Raw genomic sequence first — 27,618 nt, forward strand, 5'->3', positions numbered from 1 at the left:
GTCTGGCAAGCGTGCGAGCATCTCCAAGAAGGGGGCGACGGCCGCGCTCGCCGGGCACTTTCAGGGCTACGACAGGAGCCTCGCCCCCCTTCCTCGCCCCCCCTCCCCCAACCCTCGCTCCCTCTGTCATCGGTCCCGGCCTCCCGCTTCCCGCGAGGGCAGACACAACCTGCCGCCCACACCTGCCGCCACCGCCCTTACGCCGCCTCGCCGTCGCCCCCACAGCTCGGGCGTCACGCAGCTGCTGCGCCGCACGCGCATGAAGCGGAACAACGTGGTCAAGGCCGGCTCGAAGACCGCGACGCGGCTCTCCGTGCTCGGCCGCATCAAGCTCGAGCCCGGCTACAAGGCGCCGCCGGTGTTCGATGAGGTGCTGCCGCACGGCCAGGTGTTCAGCTGCACGGCCCTCTACCGCTCCCTCTTCATGGGCGAGGTCAAGGTCGGCGCGCTGTACGACTGGGACGGCCACTGCACGCTTACGGGTGCCATAGGCCGCCGCCTGCTGCCGGCGCGGCCGGGCACTCCGGGAATTTATTTTGAGTACTCTCGTAAACTCGTGACGCTTGTGGGGCTAGTATGTTGTTTTCTGGGGGCGTTCGGGGCGGCGGAGTATTTTTTTGTGCGCGCGGGCGGCCAGGGGCGGCCCCTGGGGACCAAATGGCCGATTTTTTACAATCGAACACACCCGGCCTGGGCGGCGCAGCTGCGCGCTCGCAGCGGCGGCCGAGCGGGCTGGAAGAGGCTGGCGAGCCCGCTGGCAGATGCCGCCAGCGCTAGCAGGAGCAGCTGCCGCATCCGGATGCTAGCCGGTACGAGGGCTCACGTCGCTGGGCGTGTGAGGAGAGGTGTGGATGCAGTCGCGGGAGAGTACCGCCAGTCGGCCGGCTGCAAAAGCAAGAAAAAACTTACCACACTGCCTAGTGGCGTCAGCGTTTCTTTTTGAGCTAGCCTTTGATGTTATGAAACAAAGCAAGGCGGACACACACATGACGCATCGCTCTTGGGCCCCCACAGACATCCCGCACACCCGCCGCCCCCGCGCGCGCCCCACCCCGGCCGGGAGAAAGGGGAGTGACAGTTTGGGACGGCGGGGGAATATTTTTTTTTCTTTTCCTCGCGATGTCCACCACCCCGCCGCGCCGCCGCTCGCGCCGCCTCGCCACCTCCGCCGCCTCCGCCGCCCCCTCGCCAGACAAGCCGCCGCCCGCCCGCCTCCTCGACCTCCCCACGGACCTCCTCGTGCGCGTCTTCTCTCGCTGCGACCCCGCCGACATCGCTCGCGTTGCGGCCGTCTCGCTTCTCTTCCACGCCTCGCTTGCGCTGGAGGCCATCCGCTTGTGGGCGCGAGAGCGCGGCTTCGAGCTGCCGGCGCAGCCGGAGGGCGAGGGCTGCACCGTGCGGTGGCTGTGCTACTCGGCCTTGCTTCGCGAGTCCAACCCGCCGGCGAGGGCGGCGGCAGGCCAACAGCACAGCCTCTTCATCGACGGCGAGGGGCGGCTCTTGTCGTGCGGAACGGCTGAGAACTGGATGTCGGGACTGCTCGGGCACGGCGATGGCGTGACGCAGCTCAACACGCCGACCCGCCTCCCTTCCCCGCTGGGCGGCGATCGCGCCGTGAGCGTGTCGGCGGGAGCTGCGCATAGCCTCGCCCTCGCCGCTGACGGCAGTGTCTGGAGCTGGGGCTGGGGAGGCTTTGGCCAGCTGGGCCACGGCGACGAGCAGCACCAGCTGCTGCCCAAGAAGATCGAGGCCTCTGCTGACCAGCGCGTCGTCGCTGTGTCGGCTGGAGCCCGCCACAGCCTCGCCCTCACCGCCGACGGAGCCGTCTGGAGCTGGGGCCATGGACCATTTGCCCAGTTGGGCCACGGCGACCAGCAGCGCCAGCTGCTGCCGAAGAAGATCGAAGCGTTGGCTGGGCAGCGCGTCGTCGCTGTGTCGGCGGGAGGAAACCACAGCCTCGCCCTCACCGCTGACGGCAGCATGTGGAGCTGGGGCTATGGAGTCCACGGCCGGTTGGGCCACGGAGACCAGCAGAACCAGCTGCTGCCCAAGAAGATCGAATCCTTGGCGGGGAAGCGCGTCGTCGCTGTCTCGGCGGGATTCTCGCATAGCCACAGCCTCGCCCTCACCGCCGACGGCGCCCTCTGGAGCTGGGGAGGTGGAGGCTTTGGCCGGCTGGGCCACGGCGACGGGCAGAGCCAGTGGCAGCCCAAGAAGGTCGAGGCCTTGGCGGGGCAGCGCGTCATCACCGTGTCGGCGGGAGAGAACCACAACCTCGCCCTCACCGCCGACGGCGCCGTCTGGAGCTGGGGCGGTGGAGGCTATGGCAAGCTGGGCCACGGCGACCAGCAGAACCAGCTGCTGCCAAAGAAGGTTGAGGCCATTGCTGGCCAGCGCATCGTCGCCGTGTCGGCTGGAATCGATCACAGCATCGCCCTCACCGCCGACAGAGCTGTCTCCACGTGGGGCAAGGGCGAACACGGCGGCCTAGGCCACGGAGAGGACCTGCCGAACCAGCTGCTGCCCAAGAAGATCGAGGCGTGGGCGCCGGGGCAGAGAGCATGGCAGTGAGGTGGCGGGGTGTTGCCTGTGCGTCCGATATCTTACGTTTTGAGAGGACGGCCGCCACGAAAAGCTGCATATAGTCGGAGCCGAGTGTGCCCACAAGAAATCCATCCCGGGCTGGCGGCGTGCCGTCCTCCCCGAACCGTCGGAGAATAGCGACTAGCACAAGCCCAGTGTCGTGCGAGGGAGCTCAATGCTAAAATACGAGAAAATTCTTTTCCTCGCGACGTACAAATTGTACATGTCTGCCCCGCGGCGCCGCTCGCGCCGCCTTGCCTCCTCGCCAGAGACGCCGTCCACCCGCCTCCTCGACCTCCCCACGGAGCTCCTCGTGCGCGCCCTCTCCCGCTGCGACCCCGCCGACATCGCTCGCGTCGCGGCCGTCTCGCTGCTCTTCCACGCCTCGCTTGCGCTGGAGGGCATCCGCTTGCGCCTGCAAGAGGCCGGCTACGAGCCGCCGGCGCAGCCAGAGGGCGAGAGCTGCGCCGTGCGGTGGCTGTGCTACTCGGCCTTGCTGCGCGAGACCAACCCGCCGGTGAAGGCGGCGGGAGGCTTTCAGCACAGCCTCTTCATCGACGGCGAGGGGCGGCTCTTGTCGTGCGGAAAGGCTGAGAGCTGGATGCTGGAGTTCTTGATCTTGTGTGCGGGGCGCGGCCGGTTCACCCGAGGGACCAATGTGGAAGACGGCTAGTGCTAGTCCCCCATCGGGAGGACGACCCCGGCTAGTCGCCGACCACACCCACAAAGAACCCTGCACAAACATCGCAAGGGCGGGGACCTGTTCCTTTTTACCCATCTCACAGTAGAGGTGTCCGTTTTATTTATTTATTTAGAGTATAAGCACATTCGAAGGCGTCGCAGCCTGAGGGAGGGTGTAGAGGATGTAGAGTGTAGAGCGCTGTAGAGATGTAGAGATGTAGAGCGCTCTGGAGCGCTGTAGAGCAATGTAGAGCTGTAGAGCTCTACATCCGCCGCGGGACGAACTGCGTGCGTTGTAGAGCGATGTAGAGGCGCTCTACAACGTGAAATCTCTACAACAAACTCTACACCATAACCGGCGATGGAGGCACGGTCGCGCTCTCCGACATGAGGCGCGTTGCACTTGCCAGTGCTGCCCTGGCCTTCTGTCTGCCCGCCCAATGGGTGGCAGATGCCTCTGCTGCTGTGGCATGCCTCGCGGCTGCGACTGGCCGGCGCCTCGGCGCGTCAGCTCGGCTCGGCGTAGCGATCGTGGCCAGCGCAACTCGCCTGGACTCAACGCTCAGCCAGGAGCTCCCGCACGCGCTGGCGCGAGGCATGGCGCATGCAACGCGCAGCAATGCTCGCCTCGCCTCGCGCAAATGCGACCGTCCTCGCAGCCGACAGTCCACCGCCTGCTAAAGAAGCACAGCGACGAATGCGGCACCGGCGACGGGCTGGTCATGACGCAGTTATAGGGTGTTGTGTGTCGTCAGAGTGACTCTCTGTGTGTCAGGGATAGTCAGGGCCGTCCATCAGAGCTCCAGTAAGCTCGGAGACACCCCATTAGCGCGGCTCGACCTCTTTGAGTCACTGCCTTCCCGGCGGTTTGGCTGTAGAGCCTCTACAACAAACTCTACAGCAAAATCGCGCTCTACATCGCTCTACAACGCACGCAGTTCGTCACGCAGCCGATGAAGAGCTCTACAGCTCTACAGCGCTCCAGAGCGCTCTACATCTCTACAGCTCTACAGCGCTCTACACTCTACATCCTCTACACCCTCCCTCAGGTCGCAGCAATGCAGAGTAGTCCCCAGTAGTAGTGATCCCGTAGGCGCTTTTCCCCATCTCCGTTCGCCGAGATTGTTCGCCGAAATTGTCAGAAGCCGAGCCAGGCGAGGCGGAGGAGGGGGGGGGGGGGGCAGTATCCTCAGAACGGCCTGTTCGCATTCCCACTGCGTCCTCCGCCTTTGTTCTTGTGCCAAGACCGCGTCGTCCCCGGCCTAATCGTGTTGCCGGGTTGTACGCCTTCCCAGAGCTTGCCTTGCTTCCGTGCGGTGCGGTTGTTCTTCTGCATCATGAGCCAGCCCGTGTGCAGCAGCGTCCGCAGGTGCGGGACGCTGACGGTCATCGTCGTATTGCTGCCTACGCGCGTCCCTCGTGTCACACTATGGCTCTTGTTGGCGGAGTCGTGCCAGCAATGGCCTTCACTGACGTCGTGGTAGTAGGTGAAACCGTAGCGCGGCGCGAGAAGACCGCTCCACCACCCGGGTAGCGTAGGCGGCAGCTCAAGCACCACCATTGGCCGGCGATAGCTCCATAAGGCGTTGCCGATGCCCGCGCCGTGCTGTCCAATCAGCAAGCGCGTAGTGCAGACCTTGCGCAGCTGCTCGGCAAACGCGTAGTCTTCAAAACTGACGACCTCGAAGCTCAGGTTTTTTTGACGAGCAAACGTGCCCACAACCTCGGCCACGGTACCCGGGTTGGCTATCGAGCGCCGGCGCTCGGCTCGCTTGCTTGTCCGCAGAACTAGCACGACGTCGCTGGAGCTGCAGCCCTGCTCGGCGCGCAAGTTGCGTGCGGGGTCGGCAAACATGTCGAAGAAGTAGCTCGGTGGGCGGGCTGGTATGTGGATGGCGCACTCGACGCCTTTCTCCTGGGTGATCGTCATTCCATATCGCGCCACTATGTCAGCGTAGAGAGGCACAAGCTTCTTGGGGACGAAGAGTGCGCGCTCCTGCGGGAAGTCCCCCTGGCACTCCCACAGGCGCGGCAGCCAGTTGCGAAGCAGGTGCGAATAGTGCGTCGGGTACCCCTCGCGGTCTATGCCCATATCACCAAAGCCGCGAACGACGAGGCCTGCCGTCGGCGGGGGACGGCACTTCCGCTCACAGCCTGAACGGCTCAGATTGTAGAGCGCCACGTCGGCCCAGAAGCGCTGGCGCGCCATCGCGTATACCGCCTCGTCGTCGGTGTCGTTCACAGCGTAGATTGCGCTGCGGAGCCGGTGGAGAGAGTCGCTGATGATGCCACGTGCGCCTAGATAGGGGTGTGAAAAGTGTGCGGGGATGTGTGTCTTTAGGGCAACGTGGGCTGGGGCGTGTGTCCAAAGGTGGTCACACGCCGCGGCCGGAGCGCACCTGGGCGGGCATTGGCCGTGTCCGAGACCTCACATTTCGTGTCTGTCATGGTGCGCAGTAGGCAAATGCTGAGGAGCCACTCGCTCTGCAAGCCGACGAAACGGAACCCGTTCAGCCGAAATCGAGCTTCGTTAACGCGCTGCGGATTCGGCGCACGCAACGCCTTCGGGCATGGGCCTCGGTTATCCGGCGCCGTGCAGATGATGCCCTTAGTTTCGCCTGCGAGCTGCCGCGCCACGACACCGCGGATGCGCTGCGCGTACCACGCTGCTCCTGCGGGGGTCGGGGACTCTCCACCCACGTCGGGCATGGTCTCGTTAAACAGCCGTCGGAAGTAAGTGTATGACGAGAGGGCTCGCGACTTGGGCTCGCGGAAGATGCCGTAAAAACGACTCTGCCCTGCCGAGACCAGCCCTTTTGGGATGGGCAGGTGAAGGCCGAAGGCACGCTCTGGAGGCCACATGCCCGGTGGAGCGCCGAGGCAGCTATCCGACATGTCGCCGAGCCGGTCGCCAAAGCAGGCATCTTCGACGTCAAAGAGCAGGTTCGCCGGGTTCGTACAGCCGGACGGCCCGGTGCGCTTGTCGTCGCAGATGTAGGACCCGAAGCGCTCGGGGTGACCAAGACGCAGAAGGAGCGTGCCAAACGAGGTGCCGCATTTGGGGCAATGAAACCACCTCGGCGCGCACTCATGCTTTTCGCTGAAGGCTCTCCTCCCCCGGCATATTCCGTTCCCTGAGACCAAAGCTGGGAGTAGGACGAGCATCTGCATGGCCATCAGATCTGCACTGCAAGGTGCCGAGCCAGGTCGGCGAGCTGGAAAGAGAATTTGGGAAGGAATCTTTGAACAAAACTCCCTCGCACAACACTGGGCACGGGACTGGCGCGCACTGGCACTAACACAGGTACACCACGGGAGCCGCCTAAGCGACTCCTGCGAGGGTGGCGAGGCACTTAGCTCCGTGCACCCGCCCACCCCCGCCACAGGCAAGCTCATTCACGACCTGCTCTGCGATGGCCGTGTGAAGAACGACTGAGATGCGCTGCTTCTGCGGAAAGAAGAAATATTTTTGGCGAGGAGGCCACCGGCCAAAAGCGCATGTCTTGAAGGTCCGATACTGGAAGCCCATATAGGCACCTTACACTCCCCCGCAGTATCGCACCTCTTGAGCGACACTACGTTTCCGCAGCTGGGGATTCTCCGGGTACCCCTCTTTGTACCCGTGCTGGCCGGATTCCTCCTCCGAACAACTCAAGTTCGATCGGCCCCAGTCTCGAACTGGCAGCCACTCATCTCACCGGAAGTACCATGTCCGAGGAGGCCACCGGCCAAAAGCGCATGTCTTGAAGGTCCGATACTTGGAAGCCCATATAGGCACCTTACAGAATCTCGTTTGCTGTTCACAGCTAGAGACGGCCTCAGCGGCAAAGTCAAACCACCCAACAACCTACCACCTACCTCCCCCCCACCCCGAGTCACCGATGGGGAGCGGGGGGGGGGGGGGTGCCAAAAACCAACAGGGGAGGCTGGGGAGGGGGGGGGTCCACTCTGAAGACAGCCGACCGCGGAGGGGTTTTGTCCCACAGGGTTTTACCCTCCGCGTGAGGATCGGCGTGGCGAGGGGGTAGGTTCGAATTCGCCGCGCAACATTTCACCCCCACGGGACCCCGCCATCCCCCCTCAAAGCCGACCACCCGCACCGCATCTACGCCGATGAGTTCGACGCGGTCGGGGGGGCCTGCGGAGAGGCCAGCGAGATGGCGATCGCTGTACTTCATGGCGCCCTCAAAGTGGGGCTGGCTGACTCGCCAGAGGTCGATACTCTGGACGACACATAGGATGCCACGAATGCCTGAAGGAGAGGGAGGCGAGGCCAGAGGCAGGCTCAGCTGCTCTAGGGCGTGACGCGGCTGAATGCGCCGACCCGCCTCCCCTCTCCACTGGGCGGCAAGCGCGCCGTGAGCGTGTCGGCCGGAGACTACAACAGCCTCGCCCTAACCGCCGACGGCGCCGTCTGGAGCTGGGGCCATGGAGGCCAAGGCAAGCTGGGCCACGGCGACGCGCAGACCGAGTGGCAGCCAATGAGCCAAAGAAGATCGAGGCCTTGTCTGGCCAGCGCGTCGGCGCTGTCTCGGCTGGACAGCGCCACAGCCTCGCCCTCACTGCCGACGGTGCCATTTGGAGCTGGGGCTGTGGAGACTTTGGCCTGCTGGGCCACGGCTACGAGCAGGACCTGCTGCTGCCAAAGAAGGTCGAGGTGTTGTCAGGCCAGCGCGTCGTCGCTGTGTCGGCTGGAGTCGACCACAGCCTCGCCATCACCGCCGACGGTGCCCTCTGGAGCTGGGGCTATGGAGATGTCGGCCGGCTTGGCCACGGCGACCAGCAGAGCCAGCCGCAGCCGAAGAAGGTCGAGGCCTTTGCTGGCCAGCGCGTCGTCGCTGTGTCGGCTGGAGGCAACCACAGCCTCGCCCTCACCGCCGAAGGTAGTGTTTGGAGCTGGGGCTATGGCTACTCTGGCAAGCTGGGCCACGGCAACCAGCAGTTCTAGCAGCTGCTGCCCAAGAAGATCGAGGCCTTGGCTGGCCAGCGCGTGATCGCTGTGTCGGCTGGAAGCAGCCACAGCCTCGCCCTCACCGCCGGCGGTGCCGTCTGGAGCTGGGGCGAGGGACACTACGGCCGGTTGTGCCCAGTGTTGTGCGAGGGAGTTCGTAGTAAGATTCTTTTTCTGAGGGAGTTTTGTCAAGATTCTTTTTCTGGGGCCAGAGGGCGTGCTAAAATTCTTTTTCTGAGGCAAGCGCGCTGTCTCGCCCCTTTAACATCGCGGCGCAATGGACGCCAAGTCGCAGTCGATCGTCGCCTTCCTGCAGTCGTGCGGCGAGGCGGCGCCCTCGCTCGCGCCCAACTATGCGCGCATGGAGGAGCTGTACAAGCGCAAGCTGTGGCACCAGCTCACGGTACTGCTCGAGGAGCACCTCGGAGAGGAGGCGGCGGCGGCGCAGCTGGGCGGGCTGTACGAGACGTTCGTGAGCGACTTCAAGCACAAGCTCAACAAGCTCGCCCTTGCCCGCATCCAGGTCGCCGTCGCACTCAACAAGTGCGCCGACGCCGACGAGGTGTCAGCGTTCGCCGAGGCGGCGCTGGCCGACCACGCCGGCGAACTGGAGAGCGGCGCCTTCGTGCTGTGCGAGCTGTCGCGCATGCTGCTGCGCTTCGGCAAGCAGGAGGCCGCGAAGGAGAAGCTGGACGCCGCCGCCGCGAAGATTGAGGGCGCTGCTGGGGTGACGCCCGAAGTGCAGGCGCCGCCGCACCGCCGCCGCCGCCGCCGCCGCCCTACCTCCTTTGCTGCCTTTCTCCCCCGCCCCCCCCCACTGCCCGCCGCCCCCCTCCCCGCCGCGGAGCACCCTCCCCGCCGCCGCCGCCTTGCCTCGCCGCCGCCGCCCCCTCCCTCCGCCGCCGTTTCCCTCTCGTCTTCTCTCAAACCGGCCGCGGTGCCCGCGCTGCTACTCCCTCCCTTCCTCAGCCTCCCCGCCCACCGCGGCGCTTCCCCGCCGCGGCGCTTCCCCGCCGCGGCGCCTCCCCGACCCGCCCCGCCCCGCCCGCCCCGCCCCGCCTCGCCCGCGCGCAGGCGGCCTTCTACCGCGCACGCGCCGGCTACTACAAGGTGCGTGTGTATGTGCACACACACACACAAGACACCCCCCGCCAGCTGGGCCGCGTTGTTGAGCCAGGACTCAACATACCCGGGCTTGCCATCCCAAACTGTCACTCTTCCCCTCTCTCCCGGCCGGGGTGGGGCGCGCGCGGGGGCGGCGGGTGTGCGGCGAGTGTGCGGGATGTCTGTGGGCGCCGAGAGCGATATGCCATGTCCGGCCACGCATCCGGATAGAGAGGGGAAGAGCAGCCAGAGGCTCGGGCTGGACACCGATAGAGAGGGGAAGAGCAGCCAGAGGCTCGGGCTGGACACCGATAGAGAGGGGAAGAGCAGCCAGAGGCTCGGGCTGGACACCGATAGAGAGGGGAAGAGCAGCCAGAGGCTCGGGCTGGACACCGATAGAGAGGGGAAGAGCAGCCAGAGGCTCGGGCTGGACACCGATAGAGAGGGGAAGAGCAGCCAGAGGCTCGGGCTGGACACCGATAGAGAGGGGAAGAGCAGCCAGAGGCTCGGGCTGGACACCGATAGAGAGGGGAAGAGCAGCCAGAGGCTCGGGCTGGACACCGGGAAGAGCAGCCAGAGGCTCGGGCTGGACACCGATAGAGCGGGGAAGAGCAGCCAGAGGCTCGGGCTGGACACCGATAGAGCGGGGAAGAGCAGCCAGAGGCTCGGGCTGGACACCGATAGAGAGGGGAAGAGCAGCCAGAGGCTCGGGCTGGACACCGATAGAGAGGGGAAGAGCAGCCAGAGCTCGGGCTGGACACCGATAGAGCGGGGAAGAGCAGCCAGAGGCTCGGGCTGGACACCGATAGAGAGGGGAAGAGCAGCCAGAGGCTCGGGCTGGACACCGATAGAGAGGGGAAGAGCAGCCAGAGGCTCGGGCTGGACACCGATAGAGAGGGGAAGAGCAGCCAGAGGCTCGGGCTGGACACCGGTAGAGAGGGGAAGAGCAGCCAGAGGCTCGGGCTGGACACCGATAGAGAGGGGAAGAGCAGCCAGAGGCTCGGGCTGGACACCGGTAGAGAGGGGAAGAGCAGCCAGAGGCTCGGGCTGGACACCGATAGAGAGGGGAAGAGCAGCCAGAGGCTCGGGCTGGACACCGGCGCGGCGCGGGGGGGGGGGGGCGCGGGACCGGAGATGGCGGCACGCTGCAGCGAAGGCCACACACACTCACAACCGACACTCCGCCAGCCCGCTACTGCAGCCCGGCTACTGCAAAGTGCTTGGTCCGGTGGCGGAGTTTTACCCCCCCACATCTCCCCACACCTCCCCACATCTCCCCACACCTCCCCCACACCTCCCCCACATCTCCCCACACCTCCCCCACATCTCCCCCACACCTCCCCACATCTCACCACACCTCCCCACACCTCCCCACACCTCCCCACACCTCCCCACACCTCCCCCACACCTCCCCACACCTCCCCACACCTCCCCACATCTCCCCACACCTCCCCACATCTCCCCACACCTCCCCACACCTCCCCACACCTCCCCACATCTCCCCATATCTCCCCACACCTCCACACACCTCCCCACATCTCCCCACACCTCCCCACACCTCCCCACACCTCCCCACATCTCCCCACATCTCCCCACACCTCCCCACACCTCCCCACATCTCCCCACACCCCCCCACACCTCCCCACACCTCCCCACATCTCCCCACATCTCCCCACACCTCCCCACACCTCCCCACATCTCCCCACACCTCCCCACACCTCCCCCACACCGTCCCCACACCTACCCACACCTCCCCACATCTCCCCACACCTCCCCACATCTCCCCACACCTCCCCACATCTCCCCCCAAGGTGCTGGGTCCTGCGGCAGAGTTTTACCGCGCGGCGCTGCTGCTGCTCGCCCGCCGTACGATGAGGTGTGAACAGCGTCTCTTCACACCCACTGCTGTGAATAGGCGCTGCTGCTGCTCGCCCGCCGTACGATGAGGTGTGAACAGCGTCTCCTCACACCCACTGCTGTGAATAGGCGCTGCTGCTGCTCGCCCGCCGTACGATGAGGTGTGAACAGCGTCTCTTCACACCCACTGCTGTGAATAGGCGCTGCTGCTGCTCGCCCGCCGTACGATGAGGTGTGAACAGCGTCTCTTCACACCCACTGCTGTGAATAGGCGCTGCTGCTGCTCGCCCGCCGTACGATGAGGTGTGAACAGCGTCTCTTCACACCCACTGCTGTGAACAGGCGCTGCTGCTGCTCGCCCGCCGTACGATGAGGTGTGAACAGCGTCTCTTCACACCCGCTGCTGTGAACAGGCGCTGCTGCTGCTCGCCTGCCGTACGATGAGGTGTGAACAGCGTCTCTTCACACCCACTGCTGTGAACAGGCGCTGCTGCTGCTCGCCCGCCGTGCGATGAGGTGTGAACAGCGTCTCTTCACACCGGCTGCTGTGAACAGGCGCTGCTGCTGCTCGCCTATGCGCCGCTGTCGTCGATGCCCTCCTCCGAGGCGCTCGAGATCTCGTTTGACCTCGGGATCGCAGCGCTGGTCGGCGAGAAGCTGTACAACTTTGGTGAGCTCTCACTCTCGCTCTCCCTCTCTCTCTCCCTCCCCCCCCCTCTCTCTCTCTCTCTCTCGCTCTCGCTCTCGCTCTCTCGCTCGCTCGCTTGCTCGCTCGCTCTCGCTCTCTCTCTCTCTCTCTCTCTCTCTCTCTCTCTCTCCCTCTCTCTCTCTCTCCCTCTCTCGCTCACTCGCTCGCTCTCCCTCTCCCTCTCCCTCTCTCCCTCTCTCTCTGTCTCTCCCCCTATCTCCCCCTATCTCCCCCTATCTCCCCCCATCTCCCCCCATCTCCCCGCTTCACAGGCGAGCTGCTCGAGCACCCGGTGGTCGCCACGCTCGAGCAGACACAGTACGCTATCTCCCCCTATCTCCCCCTATCTCACGCTCGAGCAGACACAGTACGCTATCTCCCCCTATCTCCCCCTATCTCACGCTCGAGCAGACACAGTACGCGCCGCCAGAAGCCATCCTTCTTGCGGCCGCCCACGTATTTCTTTTCCTCTCTCTAGGTGCGCCCGTCGCCCATGGGACCGGTATTTCTTGTTTCGCGCCACCGATTTCTTCTCTTCTCTCTCTCTCTCTAGGTACGCGTGGCTCGCCCAGCTACTGCGCGCGTTCAACGCTGGCGACATTGAGCAGTACGAGGCGCTATGTATGTATGTAGTAAGGTGAAGAACAGCCAGGCTCGGACTGGACACCAGCGTGGTATGGGTGGACGCGAGACAGATGATGACGACACGCACGAGCGACACACAGACACAAACAAGCTCACTAGACACACAGCCAGCGGGCTGCCACACACCCTGAGTGGGCGTACACATCACTCAGGGCCACGTCCCCCTAGGCGCTGGTTGCGCGCGAGCACATGCAGCTCGAGCTGTGAACAGCGTCTCTTCACACCCACTGCTGTGAATAGGCGCTGGTTGCGCGCGAGCACGTGCACCTCGAGGCCCAGCCCGCGCTGCTCTCAAACACGCTCTTCCTCAAGGAGAAGAGCAGAGCACGCTGCTCTGCCTCACCTGCGAGGCTTCACTCCTCCAGACTTCTTCCTTCATTCACAGGAGAAGATCACGCTCATGTGCCTCACCCAGACCCTCTTCCAGCGCACCGGTCCGGGGGCCGACCGCATCGTCCCGTTCGCGCACATCGCCACCGCCGCCAAGCTGCGGATGGAGGAGGTGGAGATCTGCCCCTGAGATCTGCCCGAGATCCGCCCGAGATCTGCCCGAGATCTGCCCGAGATCTGCCTCCGTGGGCGCGCGCTGGGTGGGCACCTTGTGTGTGTGTGTGTGTGTGTGTGTGTGTGTGTGTGTGTGTGTGTGTGTGTGTGTGTGTGTGTGTGTGTAGAAGTGTTCCTGACCTCTTTCCCCAGGTGGAGATCTGCCTCATGCGAGCCCTCTCCCTCGGCATCATCCGCGGCGTCATCGACCAGGTCCATATCTCCCCGTATCTCCCCGTATCTCCCCGTATCTCCCCATATCTCCCCATCTCTCATCATCTCGGCATCATCTCGGCTCCCCTCGGCTCCACCTTCCCTCACCTTGCTCCACCTTCCCCCACCTTGCCCCACCTTCCCCCACCTCCCCTCCCCTCCCCTCCCCTCCCCTTGCCTCCCCTCCCCTCCCCCGTCGGCTCACCTCGGCCCCCTCTCCGCGCGGCCAGGTCAACCAAACTCTCACCGTCACGTGGGTGCAGCCGCGCGTGCTGCAGCAGCCGCAGATCGCAACGATGGCCGAGCGGCTGCAGTCGTGGGCACACACTAGCCGAGAAGCGAGACCCGCCGAGGTTGGCCGAGATCCGCCGAGATTTGCCGAGATCCGCCGGGATTTGCCGAGATTTGCCGGGATTTGCCGGGATTTGCCGGGATTTGCCGGGATTTGCCGGGATTTGCCGAGCGCGTACCTCCTTCCTGTTCTTCCCTCACTCCCCCAAGGAAGGGCGAGCGCGTGAGAGCGGCAGTGTGTGCGGGCGACAGAGCGCCTCCTCAGCGGCTGCTGCCTGCCCTGCCCTAGGCCTCCACGTCTCTACCACCCTCACAGCCCTCACGTATTTCTGGTTCCCCCTGTGCTAGGCCTCCACCGTCTCCTCCACCCTCACAGAGCTCGACGCCCTCACCCCAGAGTTCGCCGCCTGAGCCGAGAGGCGGGGAGGGTTCTGTTCCGAGTCTCCAGAGCCGGCCGCCACCTGCCCCGCGCCACAGTCTGCCCCCCCCTCCCCCCCGAGCTCTTCTCCGCTTGTTGGCCCGCCTGAGTGAGCGCGCACGGGTGTGTCGGCCTTTCGACGACCGCGTGTGACTCGCTGCTTCCGAGCGGTACCCGCCCCTGTCCTTGCCGCAGTGCTGGGCTGGTCGCTGGAGCCTTGCCCGGACACAATATAAAGGTAAGATGGCTCTGTGCAGGAGCCAGCACAGCCATTATGGTGTCACATTCCGAGGTTAGCCGGCTCGCCCAGCTGCGCGCCTTCAACGCGGGAGACAAGTAGCCACCTCGTTTTCGAATGGAGGGATCGCCTTAGCGCTTAGGGCAACCTGAAACCGCCCTACGGGCAACCCGAATCTAGCGCGCGCCGCACATCGAAGGCTAGCTCAAAAGAATTCGCGGGCGCGCCACCACCGCTCAGCGCGCAGCTTCGAAACTCCCAAGCCGCGCGCGATGGCCTCGCCGTCGTCTTCTCCGCCGCCGGGGGAGTCCTCCATGCGGCCGCCGCCGCCGCCAAAGCTCCTGTCCGACGGGGGCGCGCCGAGCGAGACAGAGGAGGGGACGGCAAAGCGGAAGCGGGGCAAGGACACGTACTACGACAAGAGCGAGGACTTCGAGAAGCTGGCCGCCAAGGACGAGCTCACGCTCATGCTGCGCCAGCTCCACCCCAAGACGGGCGAGTTTGACGTCTTCAAGCTCTTTTCGAAAGCGGGCAAGGTGACGGACGTGCGGCTGATCACCGACGAGCGGACGGGGAAGTGTCTCGGCGCGGGGTACATCGAGATGGCCGACGGCGGCTCCTTCTCGCGCGCGCTCCAGCTCGACGGCTCTCTCATCCGCGAGATGCCAATCATCGTGCAGCCGAGCTACGCAGAGAAGAACCGGCTGGCGGCCAAGGGCGCGACGCCGGCGGCGATCAAGGCGGCGGGGATGATGGCGGGCGCGACGCTGGGCATGGGCTCGGGCGTGGAGAGCGGGATGAAGCTCTACGTCGGCAACCTCCACTCGGAGATCACCGAGGAGCAGCTGCGCGGCGTGTTCTCCCCCTTCGGCTCGCCTAAAAGAAAGAAAGCAGCCCGCCGCAAGCCGCGGGATGGGAGGAGGAGGCGGTGCCCCCACCTGCACGTAGGCTTCCTGGAGCGGATCGACATCCACCGCGAGCAAGCGACGGGCGAGGCGCGGTACGGCTTCCTCCACTTCGCCCTCGCTGCGGACGGGAAGCGGTGCATGGACCAGATGGACCAGATGGACTAGGACCCTTCTAGGAACCTTCTAGGACCCTTCTAGGAACCTTCTAGGAACCTTCTAGGTGCATGGACCAGATGGACGGCTTCAACCTGGCCGGGCGCAACCTGCGTGTGCCGGGTGCGGTTTCTTTTTCCCTCTGGCCAGGAGCCGCCGTCTTTCTTTTTTAGGCGCAACCTGCGTGTGCCCGCTGCGGTTTCTTTTTCCCTCTGGCCAGAGCCGCCGTCTTTCTTTTTTAGGCGGAACCTGCGCGTGTCCCTCTCTGGCCAAGACTCGTCGATGAGCTCCTCGGGCGCGGGCGAGGGCGGCGGGAACGGGACCGGAGGCGGCGACGGTCGCCGGGCGACGGCTTCGTAAGGAGCTCGTAATTCACTCCGAGGTCATCATGAATCAGGCGGCAACGGACGCGCGGGCGACTACATGGCGATCTCCCCACATCTCCCCACATCTCCCCACATCTCCCCACGTCTCCCCACACCTCCCCACATCTCCCCACACCTCCCCACGCCTCCCCACGCCTCCCCACATCTCCCCACACCTCAACTTGTGCAGCTGGGGGTGCTCGCGCCAGTATATCTCCCCACATCTCCCCATACCTCCCCGCATCTCCCCACACCGTTCGCGCCTTCTCGGCACGCGGAAGGAGCAGGCTGTGAACGGCGCCTCTGCACAGGGGCGGGCGTGTGTGAGTAGGCGATCGAGCGGCTGGACACGCTCAACGACGAGGGCCCCGGCGGCGGCGGTACAAAGGTGACGGCGGCGCAGCGCGCGCAGATCATGGCGCGGCCGGCGGAGGGGAGGAGGGGGGCGGCCTTGGCGGGGCACAGAGAGGACGATGCGCGTGTTTCTTTTGTGTAGGTGCGGGCTGGGAGGGGGGGAGGAGGAGAAGAGGTTTGAGCGCGGAACGACCGACCGACCGGCGGCGGGCGTCTCTTCTGCTGTAGGCGCGGCTGGCGGAGAAGAAGGGCGTGTCACGTGGGAAAAAGAAATCAGGGCGCGAGTGACTTCTCTTTTCGCGTAGGCGCGGCTGGCGGAGAAGAAGGGCGCCACGTGAAAAAGAAATCAGGCCGCGAGTGACTTCTCTTTTCGCGTAGGCGCGGCTGGCGGAGAAGAAGGGCGCCACGTGAAAAAGAAATCAGGCCGCGAGTGACTTCTCTTTTCGCGTAGGCGCGGCTGGCGGAGAAGAAGGGCGTGACGCTGACGAACGAGGTGCTGCAGACCGCCGACGGGATCGCAAACTTCGGCGACTGACGAGGAGAGGGGGCGGCGCACGCGAGCCCGGTTTCTGTGTGAGCCGGCGGGGTGGTTTTCTTTTTTCTAGGCGACTCCAAGGAGGCATGGGGCGGTGGTGCGCGCGAGGCCGTCTTCTTGTTATGCGCGGCGGGGGCTTCCTTTTCTAGGCGACTCCAAGGACAAGGAGCGGTGCGTGGTGCTCAAGAACATGTTTGACCGGCTGAGCGACGATGTGACGACCCCCCCCCCCCCCCCACTACGCACACACACACGCACGCACGCACGCACGCACACACACGCACGCACGCACGCACGCACACACACACGCGCGCGCGCACGCACACACACACGCGCGCGCGCCATATCTCCCCACATCTCCCAACATCTCCCCACATCTCCTGGCCGCAGGTGACGGCCGACCCGGACGCCTTTTACAAGGAGCTCGCAAATGACGTTCGCACCGAGGCGTCCGAGCAGACACTTCGCAGACACTTCGCAGACACTTCGCAGACACTTCGCAGACACTTCGCAGACACTTCGCAGACACTTCGCAGACACTTCGCAGACACCTCGCAGACACTTCGCAGACACTTCGCAGACACCTCCCAGACACGTCCCAGACGCGTCCCAGACACGTCCCAGACACGTCCCAGACACGTCCCAGACGCGTTGCTCTTCTTATCGCGCGGCGGCCGCGGGTTTTCTTTTGTGTAGGCGTCCAAGCTGGGCACGGTGGTGCACGTGGCGCCCGACCGCTGGTCCAACGGCTTCGTGTACATCAAGATGCTCGCGCACTCGGAGGCGTGGGGAGAGATGGGGACATGTGGGGAGATGTGGGGAGATATGGGGAGGCGTGGGGAGATATGGGGAGATATGGGGAGATGCTCGCGCACTCGGAGGTTAGAGCGTAGCTAGAGCAGCTAGAAGCGAGCGGCGACGGCACGGACACACAAGCGCATCTCCCCGTAGCTCCCCGTAGCTCCCCATATCTCCCGGATAGGCGGCGCGGCTCAAGCAGGCGATGCACGGGCGCTACTTTGCGAAGAACCGGTGACCCCCCCCCCCCCCACACCCCACCCCCAGGATCGTGTGTGAGTATGTGGAGGAGGCGGCCTACGACAAGAAGAACAAGATCAAGGCGATGAAGCCCTCCATGAAGACGGTCTGGTGAGCGGCCACGGGCCTGAGGCGGCCTCTCAGGCGGGCGAAGAGCGGTGGGGTGGCGGCTCGGGGGAGGGGGCTGGCAGGGCCTCGCTTGGAGGGGAGGGAAGGGTAGAGAGAGAGGCTACTGTGGGTGCGCGTTCCCTCTCGGCGCGCCGCGCCTCATGCGCCGTGCAAGCCGCTTCTTGCGAAAAGGGGCCCGTCAGAGGCGTCAGAGGTCAGACCACATAAAATGGATGTGAGTTGCCGACTCACTCCAAGTGCTCCAGTGCTTGGGCCGCCGGGGTTGTTGCACGAGTATATGGGCCAAAAGCGTCGAAAATGTCCCAAAAAGCGTGTCTCGAGTTTGTGGCAGCCCCACAGCCGGCGCGCGCCGCCAGGAAGCACCGCTCGCGTGTCGGCGGCACTCCCTGGCACCCAGTGAGTGCCGCGAACCGACCAGACCGAACAGGCTCGATGCCGCGCTCGCTGTGGGGCTGCCACAAAGTCGCCGCCGAGCGTGCCACCGAAGGCGTCCCGGCGGAGGTGATGGAGTGTGAGACCTGAGGCTGCGGAGGTGACGCCTGAGGTACCGTCCCGTGCACAACGACTCAGCCGGCGACCGCCACGGGCTCAGACGAGACCTGTCGACGCGTTCCGGCTCAGCTTCACCATGGTCCTCGGGCGTCTGTCGACGTCAGGACCACCCATACAGCTCGAGGGTTTGAGGTCGCAAGAGCCAAGATGGTGGCGTTTGGACATCCCAACCATCCCACAAGACAGCCTGTAGGTGATGGCGGGACGGCGCAGTGTTTGTGGCTCTCGGCAGTAGGCACCTGCGGCACGGCCCCGCTGTCGGCTCTCGCGGGCTGCGGAACCGGCCCCAGAAGGGGACGGTCCGGGCGAGTGTGGCAGCTCCTGCGCTAGTATGGGCAGCCTCTATCACAACACTACTGATCCTGGCCATTAGAGCTGCCAGGGATAGCGTCAGGAGCCGGTAGGAGTCAAAACCCCTCATATTTGAGACATCGTGGCCCATATACTCGTGCAACAACCCGCCGACCGAGCGGCCGCAGCGCCACGAGGTACGAGCGCGTAGTGTGTGTTGAAGCGGACGCCAACAGTAATTAGAGTCGTCTCTCTTGCTTGCCACAACACATCATGAGTTCTTGACTCGTGTGTATCGCGCGGGCGGGGGGTGGCCCACACTCTCAGCTTCACGTCGCGTGCCGCATCTAGCGGGCGACCGCGCGCGCATTACTCGCAGTAACCGTACTCATCCCCGTCGTCGTAGGCGAGTCCGGTGCACTGCATGAACCATGAGCAAGCTTGTTCGAACCCTGCTCCAGTGCAGCGGATCTGGTGGTCGTCGGGGAACGCGTAGTTGGACTGATCGATGAGGATGTCATTCGCAACCTCCATCTCTCGGGCGAATGCCATGCCCAAGGGAGTGAACCCCTTTCCAGCTTTGCCCCCCTCGCTCCCGTATGTCATGGTCGAGGCGTGAGAATAGCCGAGCACGTGTCCGAGTTCGTGATAAGTCGTCCCATCTTGTTGGCCGTAGAAAAAGTCGTGCCTGAGGACGTAGCTGGCGACGCCCAGCGTGCTCCCACCGCCGAGGCCGGAGACTGTGGTGACAACGCCAAGGTTGAAGCTTCGAGGCGAGAGCAGCCTCGCGAGGACGCCCCGCTTCGCTTCGGCGCTCATCAAGGTGCCTTGGTTATCAGTGATGGGCTCAGCTGCCATTCGGTCCGCAAAGTTTGGGCGGGTGACCAGGTACGCCACGTTCAGAATGTGCGCGGTCCACAGGCGGGCATGTTGAGGCTCGGGGTCGTCAATCCAATTATCATGGTTGTTTCCTGCATCAAAGTCGTACAGGCGCAAGGCCCATGGCACGCTCTTCAGGTGCTCGAGGCGCTGCATGATGGTGCTGGTACCACGGTAGGCGAAAGTCACTTGCCCAGTCGCAACACCTGTGCCATACATGGATCCAAGGTCGAGTGCTGTTCCGTCTTGGGCGACGAAGAGGCCTTCCGGGTAAGTCACAAAGGCATACTCCAGCTCGACGATGGTGTGCGCGGGGAGGTCTTCGATGAGCGCGACACTGACGTTCTGCGGACCTCCTTGGAAGCTCATGATGATTTCAACGTCTTCTAAGTCAACTGGTACAAAGCTGACGAGCTCAAACGTGGTGAATGTCTTGGCCGTCATCCGAATGATTGCGTCCGTGCGGTAGACCAACGATCCCAGCTGGGCGACACTATCCCCGTCCCGAAAGATGCGGGGACTGCCCTGCAAACTGAGTCGGGTGAGCGAAGCAGAGAGTGGCGGTGACGGCGCGGCGGCAGGTGGTGGTGATGGCGATACGGAGGGTGGCGGTGACGGCGTGGCGGCAGGTGGCGGTGATGGCGATACGGAGGGTGGCGGTGACGGCGTGGCGGCAGGTGGCGGTGATGGTGAGGCGGAGGGCAGCGGTGACGGCGAGGTGGATGGCGAGAGCGAGGATGAAGTCTGCGGCGAGGGCGATTGCAGAGGCGGAGAAGGAGGCCGGAGAGGAGACGGTGGTGCTACTATGCACGTGCACGTCGGGCAGCCGTCTGCGTCCACGATATTGCCATGGACACAGAAAATGGTGCAGATTGGGCCACAGACTGGTTCACTGGTTGACAGACTGGTTGGCCCCGCTCCAGTCGACCTGGCGCCGATGGCGGCCGCGAGGGCTGTAGCGACACACACGATGACTGCGAGAGCGAGCACTTTGAATCTGCTGCTGCTCTGCTGCACGGCGACTGCGTGATCTGCCTCACGAGCGGGCTTCATATTCGCTTGCTGTGTGGCGGCTTGGGAGGAAGGCGGCTCGCGGCAGCTAGATCGAAGCGTTTTTATTTGTTGAGCGCCTTCGCTTGCGTGGATACGTGGCTGGCAGGCTGCCCCCGTGTGCGGGGTAACCCGCGCACGGGGAAGCTTCATGGGTTCGAGTCGTCAAACATTGAGGTAAGGTAAGGTAAGGTAAACTTCTCCACACACACGAGGTGGTGGGGCAAGGGGGGGCAACCCTCGCGTCTCCACGTCTAACGACAGGAGCCCCACGGCATTTAAAGTGCAAGGCCCGGTGCGCGTGGGTGAGCGGTGTGTGTGTGTGTGTGTGTGTGTGTGTGTGTGTGTGTGTGTGTGTGTGTGTGTGTGTGTGTGTGTGTGTGTGTGTGTGTGTGTGTGTGTGTGTGTGTGTGTGTGTGTGTGTGTGTGTGTGTGTGTGTGTGTGTGTGTGTCACGTCACTGCATCCTCTGCCGGTTCCCCCAGTCGCCTCTTCTTTGTTCGAATGTTTTTCAATCCATCCTTCACGAAGCCCTCCCATGTCTCGAGATGGCCAGCAGGCGCTGTCTGCTCGCGGCCTGTGCGGGCCGCTCGTCCTCCTCGCCCTTCTTTCGTCCTCCCGTCCCTCCCCTCCACCATGGCCTCCTCGGCACTTCTTTCTCCATCCGCCTCGCCCTGCCTTTTCGTGTCGTGCCGTTCGCCCTCCATTCGGTGACCTCACATTGAGCAGCGGAGGTGTGCCGAGGGGGACCGGGAGGCGGTAAGTCGTCGTTGCCCGGCGCTGCTTGCAGCGCCATGGCGATGGCGCTAAGAGGTTCCTCTTTTCCGCGCCCCCCCCGCAAGGCGCGCGATACACATTACGGAAGACGTCTCGTGTAGGAAGGAGCCAAGCGCCGTGTGAGTCTTTTGGAGACGAGCTGCTCGCGTCTATTAGTTTAGTGGCCTCACAAAAAGCTTGATGACGCAGTGCCATCACAGAGGCAGGCTGACTGGCCTAAGGTTCGTCACCGCCGGAAGAGCTGCCCCCCTGCTGCGGCGGACCCAGCCGACAGCAGCTGCCGATGCTCTTCGAATGCTGTGGCTAACGGCGTGGACGGGGGCGCAAACCGAGCTACTTGCTCGTTTGAGGCCAGGTGGATGTTGACCCTTGACCGGAGTGGCACCCATGTCCGTGGCGAGAAGGACGAGTGACACCTATGCTTGCAGTCCCTGCGGCGTGTGGCTCAGAACGCGAGCATGTGTGTATCCGCGCTCTTGGCGCGATTACGAGAGCGACTAGTGTGTCGCACTAGTTGTACTTTCCGTAATAGTATTCCGCATTCATTGCGAGGGCGGACCACTCCTAGCGTGCAGACCGCGGGAGCTGGTGCCGCGGCCAGTGTAGACCTGGCCTGCGCTGTGACGCGCGCGCTCATCTTCAACGAAATCTCTCAGTATACAAAAAAGCTTCGCCTTCGGCCATTGCTCGGCACCCGAGGGAAGCTGTGCCATCCGCCGCCCGCAAGCGCGCCCGCACCGGCGGCGGTGAGGAGGACGAGGAGCCCGTGCCGGTCGCGGATGGCTTCGAGGCGTCCATCTTTGGCGCGCGCGTCGTCGGACAGGTCTCCACGCTGGCGCTCGAGGGCGAGGACGGCCCTCTGGCATCGCTCAGTCGCGTTGGCATCGCGAGCGACCACGCGGGCGCCTGGTACGTCGCGACGAAGGACTCGCTGCTGCACTCGGCGGCCGGGCGCGTGCGCCGCGTGGCAGCCTTGCCGGCAAGTGACGAATTCTACACCATTGCTGCCAGCCCGGACGGGAGCGCGGTGTTTGTGGCAGACTGCGACTGCAGCAACCACAAGATCCTGCGGGTTGCGGTGGCGACTGGCGCGGTGACGACGCTCGCGGGCAGCCGCACCACGGGCAGCGCCGATGGCGTGGGCGACGCGGCGCAGTTCTGCAACCCAAATGGCATCGCCATCAGCCCAGACGGCGGCGCGCTGTTTGTGGCGGACTGCAACAACCACAAGATCCGGCGGGTTGAGGTGGCGACTGGCGAGGTGACGACGGTCGCGGGCAGCGGCACCACGGGCAGCGCGCGCCGATGGCGTGGGCGACGCCGTGGGGTTCGACTACCCAGAAGAAATCGCCATCAGCCCAGACGGCAGCACGCTGTTGGTCAGTTCCGAAGGAGGCCTCCGCCAGGTCTGCGTGGCGGCGCCTCCTCCTCCTCCCTCCTTTGCCCCGATCGTCGTTCCGCCCTCCACCATCCTGGCTGACTTCGCAACGATGCGGGGCGACGCCTCCCTCCCGCAGGGCATGGTCACCTTCCTGGTCGGCGACGACAAGGAGCGCATCGAGCACGTGAGCAAGAACGTGCTCTGCGCCCGGTCCCCGGTCTTTCGGACCATGTTCGGCATCGGCATGAAGGAGCGCGACGCCGCCGAGATCACGGCGCCCAAGACGGACCTCGTCAGCTTCACCGCCCTCATCGACTACCTCCTCTCCGACAAGTTCGACCTCGGCGAGGAGGAGGGCGGCAGGGCGCAGCGCGCGCTCAACCTGCGGGAGCCTGCGCAGATGTACCAGTTCTACCGGGCACCGCCTTTGCTTGGTGCAGATCTTGTTATCCTTGGGCGGCGCCAGCCCTGTCCCGGGCCGGGGGGGGCGCGGCGGCGGTGGATGGGTTGTGAAGGTCTCAGAGAGACTGTAGGCGTGCAGAGGCGCGCGCTGCAGTTTCTCTGAGTGGGCTGCTGGCGGTGTGGGCGCGAGACGGCGTGGTGAGGCGTGAGGCAGGCTATTGTTGCGGGGTGCGGGCTGCGTCTAAGCGTATGCGTGCACATGGTGCTGTATGCTGTGTGTGCAGGCAGGCTGACAGGTTGTGCAGCAGACTGGGCGGATGAGCGCGAGCGCGCGTGCGCGTGCGGGCGTGCGTGCGCGGCTTGCGCGGTGCAGGACCTGCGTCGTACCGCGGCGCGTCCTGGTACAGCCGCTTGTGAGATGCCAGAAGCAGTGTGCAGAGCCTGCACAGGGCGCAAAAAGGCGAGGTAGTGCTGGTGAGGTGTGCTGCGGCGCGCGCGTCGCGGCGTGAGTGGACAAGCGGCTGGCTCTGGTAGTGCCGTAGTGCGAGGGGCGCGCAGCTGGTGCGGGCGGCGCGGGACGGCCATGGGGCGCCAGCACTGGGCTTGCGCCCATGACACAGGCTTCTGGGCGCTGCGCGTATGTTTGCGTGCGCGCGGGGACGTACGCGCAGTTTTCACGCGGTGGTTGATGTTCCCTTTCCTGATGCTTACTCATGCTTTTTCTTTTGCGAGGCGACGGACGGGGGGGGCGGGCGGGGGCGCTAACCACGGGCAACTACGTGCCGGAGGTTCAACGACGACTACTCGCCGCCTGGGTCGCTCGGGGCGCGCGGCTCCGTCGAGGACCGGGCGCGCCCCCTACCCGGCGCGGCGCGTAGGAGCGACCCACTCTGACGCAAAGAGGGGGGGCACGGTCGGCAGCCCATCCATCGACTACATTCATCTTCTGGTGCTTAGCCCCGTGCGGCGGCGGTGGTCCGGCAGGCTGCCCCAAGGCCCCCTGGGCCGCTGCGGGTTTGGGAGTTATGCTTAGGACAGCTTCGGCGATGGCAGCCCCTCTCTCTCTGGGGTGTTGCATAGGCGGAGTCTCCCCCGCTGGTGATGGTCACACACACTTACTGAAAGAAAGAAAAAAGAAAAAGAAGGAAAAAGAAAGAAAACGGACAAAGAAAAAGGACTCACATGGGGCGCGTTTTTCTTTTCTGCAGCGTTTGTCAGAGGTTTTGTTTTGTCAGTCGTCCTCCACACCGCTGTGGCGTGGCAGACGGTGAACGAGCTAGCGTGCGGGGAGAGCGGCATTGTGCATGGTGCGGAGTGCATTGCCGTTCTTAACGGAGTCGCTTAGGCGGCTCCGGTGGTGAGCCGGTGTGTGTGCCAGTCCGCGCCAGTCCGCGCCCTTGTCGTGCCAGTGTGCTGTGAGAGAGGCTTGTTTTTAAGAAATCTTTTCTTCTAGCAGGTGACCATATGATCGCTGGCGAGTAGAGACCACGCCTCACTTTTTCACTGCGTTTCGCTGCGCACCCCACGAGGGCTTGTGCTGTGAATAGCAGGCGTAATCTCTACTCGCCAGATATGATCGGCGAGGAGCGTCGGTGGCGCGGCGAGCCTCGTCAGCGCGACTGCGGACGCGACGAGCAGCGATGGAGGGACGAGCCGCGACGGCGCGATGAGCCGCGACGGCGCGATGAGCCGCGACGGCGCGATGAGCAGCGGCATTGGTCCGACGAGCGCTACGACAACCGCCGGTGCAGAGACGAGCGCGAGCGCGACTGGCACGATCGGCGCGACGATCGGTACCACGATCCCAGGCGCGACCATGACCGGCGCGACCGCCGGGGCGAGGGGCAGCCTCAGCACAGCGACCGCCGATTGAGTCCGCCGATGCGCGGTGCGGGATCGCGCGGCGAGCGACAGAGCTATGGTATCGTCGGCGTAGATGGATTCATCTACTTCAAAACTGGGGATGCTGCCGGCAGGCAGCTCAATGCTAAGCAGATCAACAGCCACATCTCGAATGCCAGCGGCGCCGACGAACTGCTCGCGCTCTTTGCCGCCCACAGCGCGAGCTTGAACCACATCCACGCTGCGAACCTGTGGAACAAACTGGGCAAGCATCGCATCGAGCGTTGGCACGAGGAGCAGCTTGAGCGGCTGGTGCAGCGCACGCTTGACCTCGTCTCGTCGTGCGAAGCACGCAACCTGGCGACCGTCGCTCACGGTGTAGCGAAGTGCGGGCTGCAAGCGTGTCCGCTGTACGCGGCGGTGGCGGAGGAGGCGTTGCGCAGCGGGCTGGCTGGCTTCAAGCCTCAGAACATCGCTAACACGGTGTGGGCGTATGCGACGGCGGGCGTGGCTGCGGACGCGCTGTTTGCGGCGATCGCGGACGCGGTCGTGCGGAGCAAGGCATCCGGCTTCAACCCTCAGGACATGGCCAACACGGTGTGGGCGTATGCAACGGCGGGCGTGGCTGCAGACGAGCTGTTCGCGGCGGTGGCGGAGGCGGCGGTGCGGAGTAAGCTGGCGGACTTCAAGCCCCCGGCGCTGTCCATCACGGTGTGGGCGTTCTCGACGGCGGGCGTGGCTGCGGACGCGCTGTACGCGGCGGTGGCGGAGGTGGCGGTGCGCGGTGGGCTGGCGGGCTTTGACCCTCAGGCGCTGGCCAACACGGTGTGGGCGTATGCGACGGCGGGCGTGGCTGCGGACTCGCTGTTTGCGGCGGTGGCGGAGGCGGCGGTGCGCGGCGGGCTGGCTGGCTTCAAGCCTCAGAACATCGCCATCACGGTGTGGGCGTACGCAAAGGCTGGCGTGGCTGCAGACGCGCTGTACGCGGCGGTGGCGGAGGCGGCGGTGCGTGGCGGGCTGGCTGGCTTCAGCCCTCAGGGCCTGACCAACACGGTGTGGGCCTTTGCAAAGGCGGGCGTGGCTGCTGATGCGCTGTTTGCGGCGGTAGCGGAGGCGGCGGTGCGCGGCGGGCTGGCTGGCTTCAAGCCTCAGAACATCGCCATCACGGTGTGGGCGTACGCGACGGCGGGCGTGGCTGCGGACGCGCTGTACGCGGCGGTGGCGGAGGCGGCGGTGGGCGGCGGACTGGCTGACTTTGATCCTCAGGCGCTGTCAATCACAGTGTGGGCGTATGCGACGGCGGGCGTGGCTGCGAACGCGCTGTACGCGGCGGTGGCGGAGGCGGCGGTGCGCTGCGGACTGGCTGGCTTCAAGCCTCAGCACATGGCCAACATGGTGTGGGCGTATGCGGTGGCGGGCGTGGCTGCAGATGCGCTGTACGCGGCGGTGGCGGAGGAGGCGGTGCGGAGCAAGCTGGCGGGCTTCAACCCTCAAAATCTCTCCAACACGGTGTGGGCGTATTCGACGGCCGACCAATATCATCAAGCGATGATTGCCGAGTGCGTGCGCGTGGTCAGCGACTCGCTTGCGCAGGATCCGTCGGGGTGGAGCATCGGGGACCGCTCTCAGCTTCATCAATGGCAGCTCTGGCTTTCCCTGGAACATGGCGCAGATGCGCAGCAGTATCTTCTGTCCGCGTCCCAGCGCCAGCTCTGCTGCGCCGCCTTGCGGGAGGAGCCAACTACCACCTCGAAGCTGCACCTTTCCGTCTGGGCTGCCATCCTCGGCGTCCGGTCCGGGTCTACGATGGAATACGTCGAGCCGCTCACCGGCTACTCTCTCGACTTGGCGCTTCCCTCGTCACGCATCGCGATCGAGGTGGACGGCCCGTCTCACTTCCTGCTGCCTGACAACCGCAAACCTAACGGACCCACGCTGCTCAAGCGGCGCCTCCTCACGGCGGCCGGCTGGCGGGTGATCAATGTTCCGTTCTACGAGTGGGAGGGCCAGAAGACAGACGGTGAGCGGCACGCCTACCTGGAGAAGGCCCTCGCGTGGGCCGAGGCACAGGAGGCGACAGCGAAGCCTGACAGCCCTTTGCCGTCGGCAGTCGCGCCACATCCTCCAGCTTCTAAGGCTGCCTCCTCCTCCAGCTTCCGTGGCGACGGACCGGAATCGTGTCGCCTCAGGGAGGACGCAGGCCCACGCGCAGCCCTCACCCGAGGCAGCGTGCTGGGGGAGCTGCGCCGCGAGAGAAGAGAGGCGGCCCAGCTGTCCACATAATAATGTGGAGACCAGAGACCTCAATAAAAAGTTTAGCGCGATCGCGGACCGGGACGGGTCCACACCTTATAACGGCGCGCCCCCCCGCGCGGTGTAACTAAGCGGCCCAGGCCCGGCCCAGGGACCGAACTAGGTAACCTTATACCTTACCGTACCTGGAGGCTGGACCGGGGCCGTGTCGACCCGAGAAAATTTCTGCCCTCCCACATTGTTGCGTCGACTACCTAAGGTAAGGTAAGGTAAACGTCTCCACACACACAAAGTGGTGGGGCAAGGGGGGGCGACCCTCGCATCTCCACGCCCGGACACGGGCAGACGGGCAGGAGCTACCTCCAGGGGGACGATAAGCTGACTGCGCGACCAGGATCATTTCTTTTTCCTGAACTTCCTCGCTCGCTCGTGCCTCGTCGGCCACTTCACTAACACCTCACACAGGACCCACGATCTCGAGAGTGTGCTGTGTGGAGC

General features: G+C 64.7%; 8 protein-coding genes across 8 annotated transcripts; 5 read left to right on the top strand and 3 right to left on the bottom strand.

Moving 5' to 3' along the window:
• Positions 1-4,453: 4,453 nt before the first annotated feature.
• Positions 4,454-6,441, bottom strand: EMIHUDRAFT_112997 (hypothetical protein; the record flags this gene model as incomplete). The annotated part of the gene is made up of 2 exons (XM_005783234.1): positions 4,454-5,562; positions 5,664-6,441. 2 exons carry the CDS (start codon positions 6,439-6,441, stop codon positions 4,454-4,456), a joined length of 1,887 nt encoding a protein of 628 aa, XP_005783291.1.
• Positions 6,442-8,469: 2,028 nt separating this feature from the next.
• EMIHUDRAFT_442322 (hypothetical protein) lies at positions 8,470-14,242 on the top strand. Its single transcript, XM_005783235.1, has 11 exons — positions 8,470-8,960; positions 9,290-9,325; positions 11,131-11,163; positions 11,732-11,846; positions 12,137-12,182; positions 12,418-12,478; positions 12,750-12,821; positions 12,895-13,011; positions 13,206-13,265; positions 13,496-13,585; positions 13,905-14,242. The coding sequence occupies exons 1-11, from the start codon at positions 8,493-8,495 to the stop codon at positions 13,965-13,967; spliced, it is 1,161 nt and encodes a 386-aa protein (XP_005783292.1). The 5' UTR covers positions 8,470-8,492; the 3' UTR covers positions 13,968-14,242.
• Positions 14,243-14,484: 242 nt separating this feature from the next.
• EMIHUDRAFT_232260 (hypothetical protein) lies at positions 14,485-15,285 on the top strand (the record flags this gene model as incomplete). Its single annotated transcript, XM_005783236.1, has 1 exon — positions 14,485-15,285. One exon carries the CDS (start codon positions 14,485-14,487, stop codon positions 15,283-15,285), a length of 801 nt encoding a protein of 266 aa, XP_005783293.1.
• A 732-nt stretch (positions 15,286-16,017) lies between these two features.
• Positions 16,018-17,883, top strand: EMIHUDRAFT_456408 (hypothetical protein). Its single transcript, XM_005783237.1, has 7 exons — positions 16,018-16,056; positions 16,444-16,519; positions 16,677-16,741; positions 16,918-16,974; positions 17,224-17,310; positions 17,510-17,559; positions 17,593-17,883. The coding sequence occupies exons 1-7, from the start codon at positions 16,054-16,056 to the stop codon at positions 17,678-17,680; spliced, it is 426 nt and encodes a 141-aa protein (XP_005783294.1). The 5' UTR covers positions 16,018-16,053; the 3' UTR covers positions 17,681-17,883.
• Positions 17,884-18,906: 1,023 nt separating this feature from the next.
• EMIHUDRAFT_232262 (hypothetical protein) lies at positions 18,907-20,469 on the bottom strand (the record flags this gene model as incomplete). The annotated part of the gene is made up of 2 exons (XM_005783238.1): positions 18,907-19,941; positions 20,407-20,469. The coding sequence occupies 2 exons, from the start codon at positions 20,467-20,469 to the stop codon at positions 18,907-18,909; spliced, it is 1,098 nt and encodes a 365-aa protein (XP_005783295.1).
• A 1,231-nt stretch (positions 20,470-21,700) lies between these two features.
• Positions 21,701-23,188, top strand: EMIHUDRAFT_232263 (hypothetical protein; the record flags this gene model as incomplete). The annotated part of the gene is made up of 4 exons (XM_005783239.1): positions 21,701-21,706; positions 21,970-22,512; positions 22,760-23,057; positions 23,157-23,188. 4 exons carry the CDS (start codon positions 21,701-21,703, stop codon positions 23,186-23,188), a joined length of 879 nt encoding a protein of 292 aa, XP_005783296.1.
• A 1,337-nt stretch (positions 23,189-24,525) lies between these two features.
• Positions 24,526-25,140, bottom strand: EMIHUDRAFT_232265 (hypothetical protein; the record flags this gene model as incomplete). The annotated part of the gene is made up of 1 exon (XM_005783240.1): positions 24,526-25,140. The coding sequence occupies one exon, from the start codon at positions 25,138-25,140 to the stop codon at positions 24,526-24,528; it is 615 nt and encodes a 204-aa protein (XP_005783297.1).
• A 1,275-nt stretch (positions 25,141-26,415) lies between these two features.
• Positions 26,416-27,150, top strand: EMIHUDRAFT_232266 (hypothetical protein; the record flags this gene model as incomplete). Its single annotated transcript, XM_005783241.1, has 1 exon — positions 26,416-27,150. One exon carries the CDS (start codon positions 26,416-26,418, stop codon positions 27,148-27,150), a length of 735 nt encoding a protein of 244 aa, XP_005783298.1.
• Between the last annotated feature and the right edge of the window lie 468 nt (positions 27,151-27,618).

This window comes from Emiliania huxleyi, assembly GCF_000372725.1.
Source record: "Emiliania huxleyi CCMP1516 chromosome Unknown EMIHUscaffold_180, whole genome shotgun sequence".
Lineage (NCBI taxonomy): Eukaryota > Haptophyta > Isochrysidales > Noelaerhabdaceae > Emiliania > Emiliania huxleyi.

Coding starts and splice junctions, on each gene's coding strand:
- EMIHUDRAFT_442322 (XM_005783235.1), top strand. CDS start 8,493: ATGGACGCCAAGTCGCAGTCGATCGTCGCCTTCCTGCAGTCGTGCGGC. Junction 11,847..12,136: donor CGAGAAGCTGTACAACTTTG/GTGAGCTCTCAC, acceptor CCCGCTTCACAG/GCGAGCTGCTCGAGCACCCG. Junction 12,479..12,749: donor GCGACATTGAGCAGTACGAG/GCGCTATGTATG, acceptor TGCTGTGAATAG/GCGCTGGTTGCGCGCGAGCA.
- EMIHUDRAFT_456408 (XM_005783237.1), top strand. Junction 16,742..16,917: donor TTGACCGGCTGAGCGACGAT/GTGACGACCCCC, acceptor TCCTGGCCGCAG/GTGACGGCCGACCCGGACGC. Junction 16,975..17,223: donor CAAATGACGTTCGCACCGAG/GCGTCCGAGCAG, acceptor TCTTTTGTGTAG/GCGTCCAAGCTGGGCACGGT.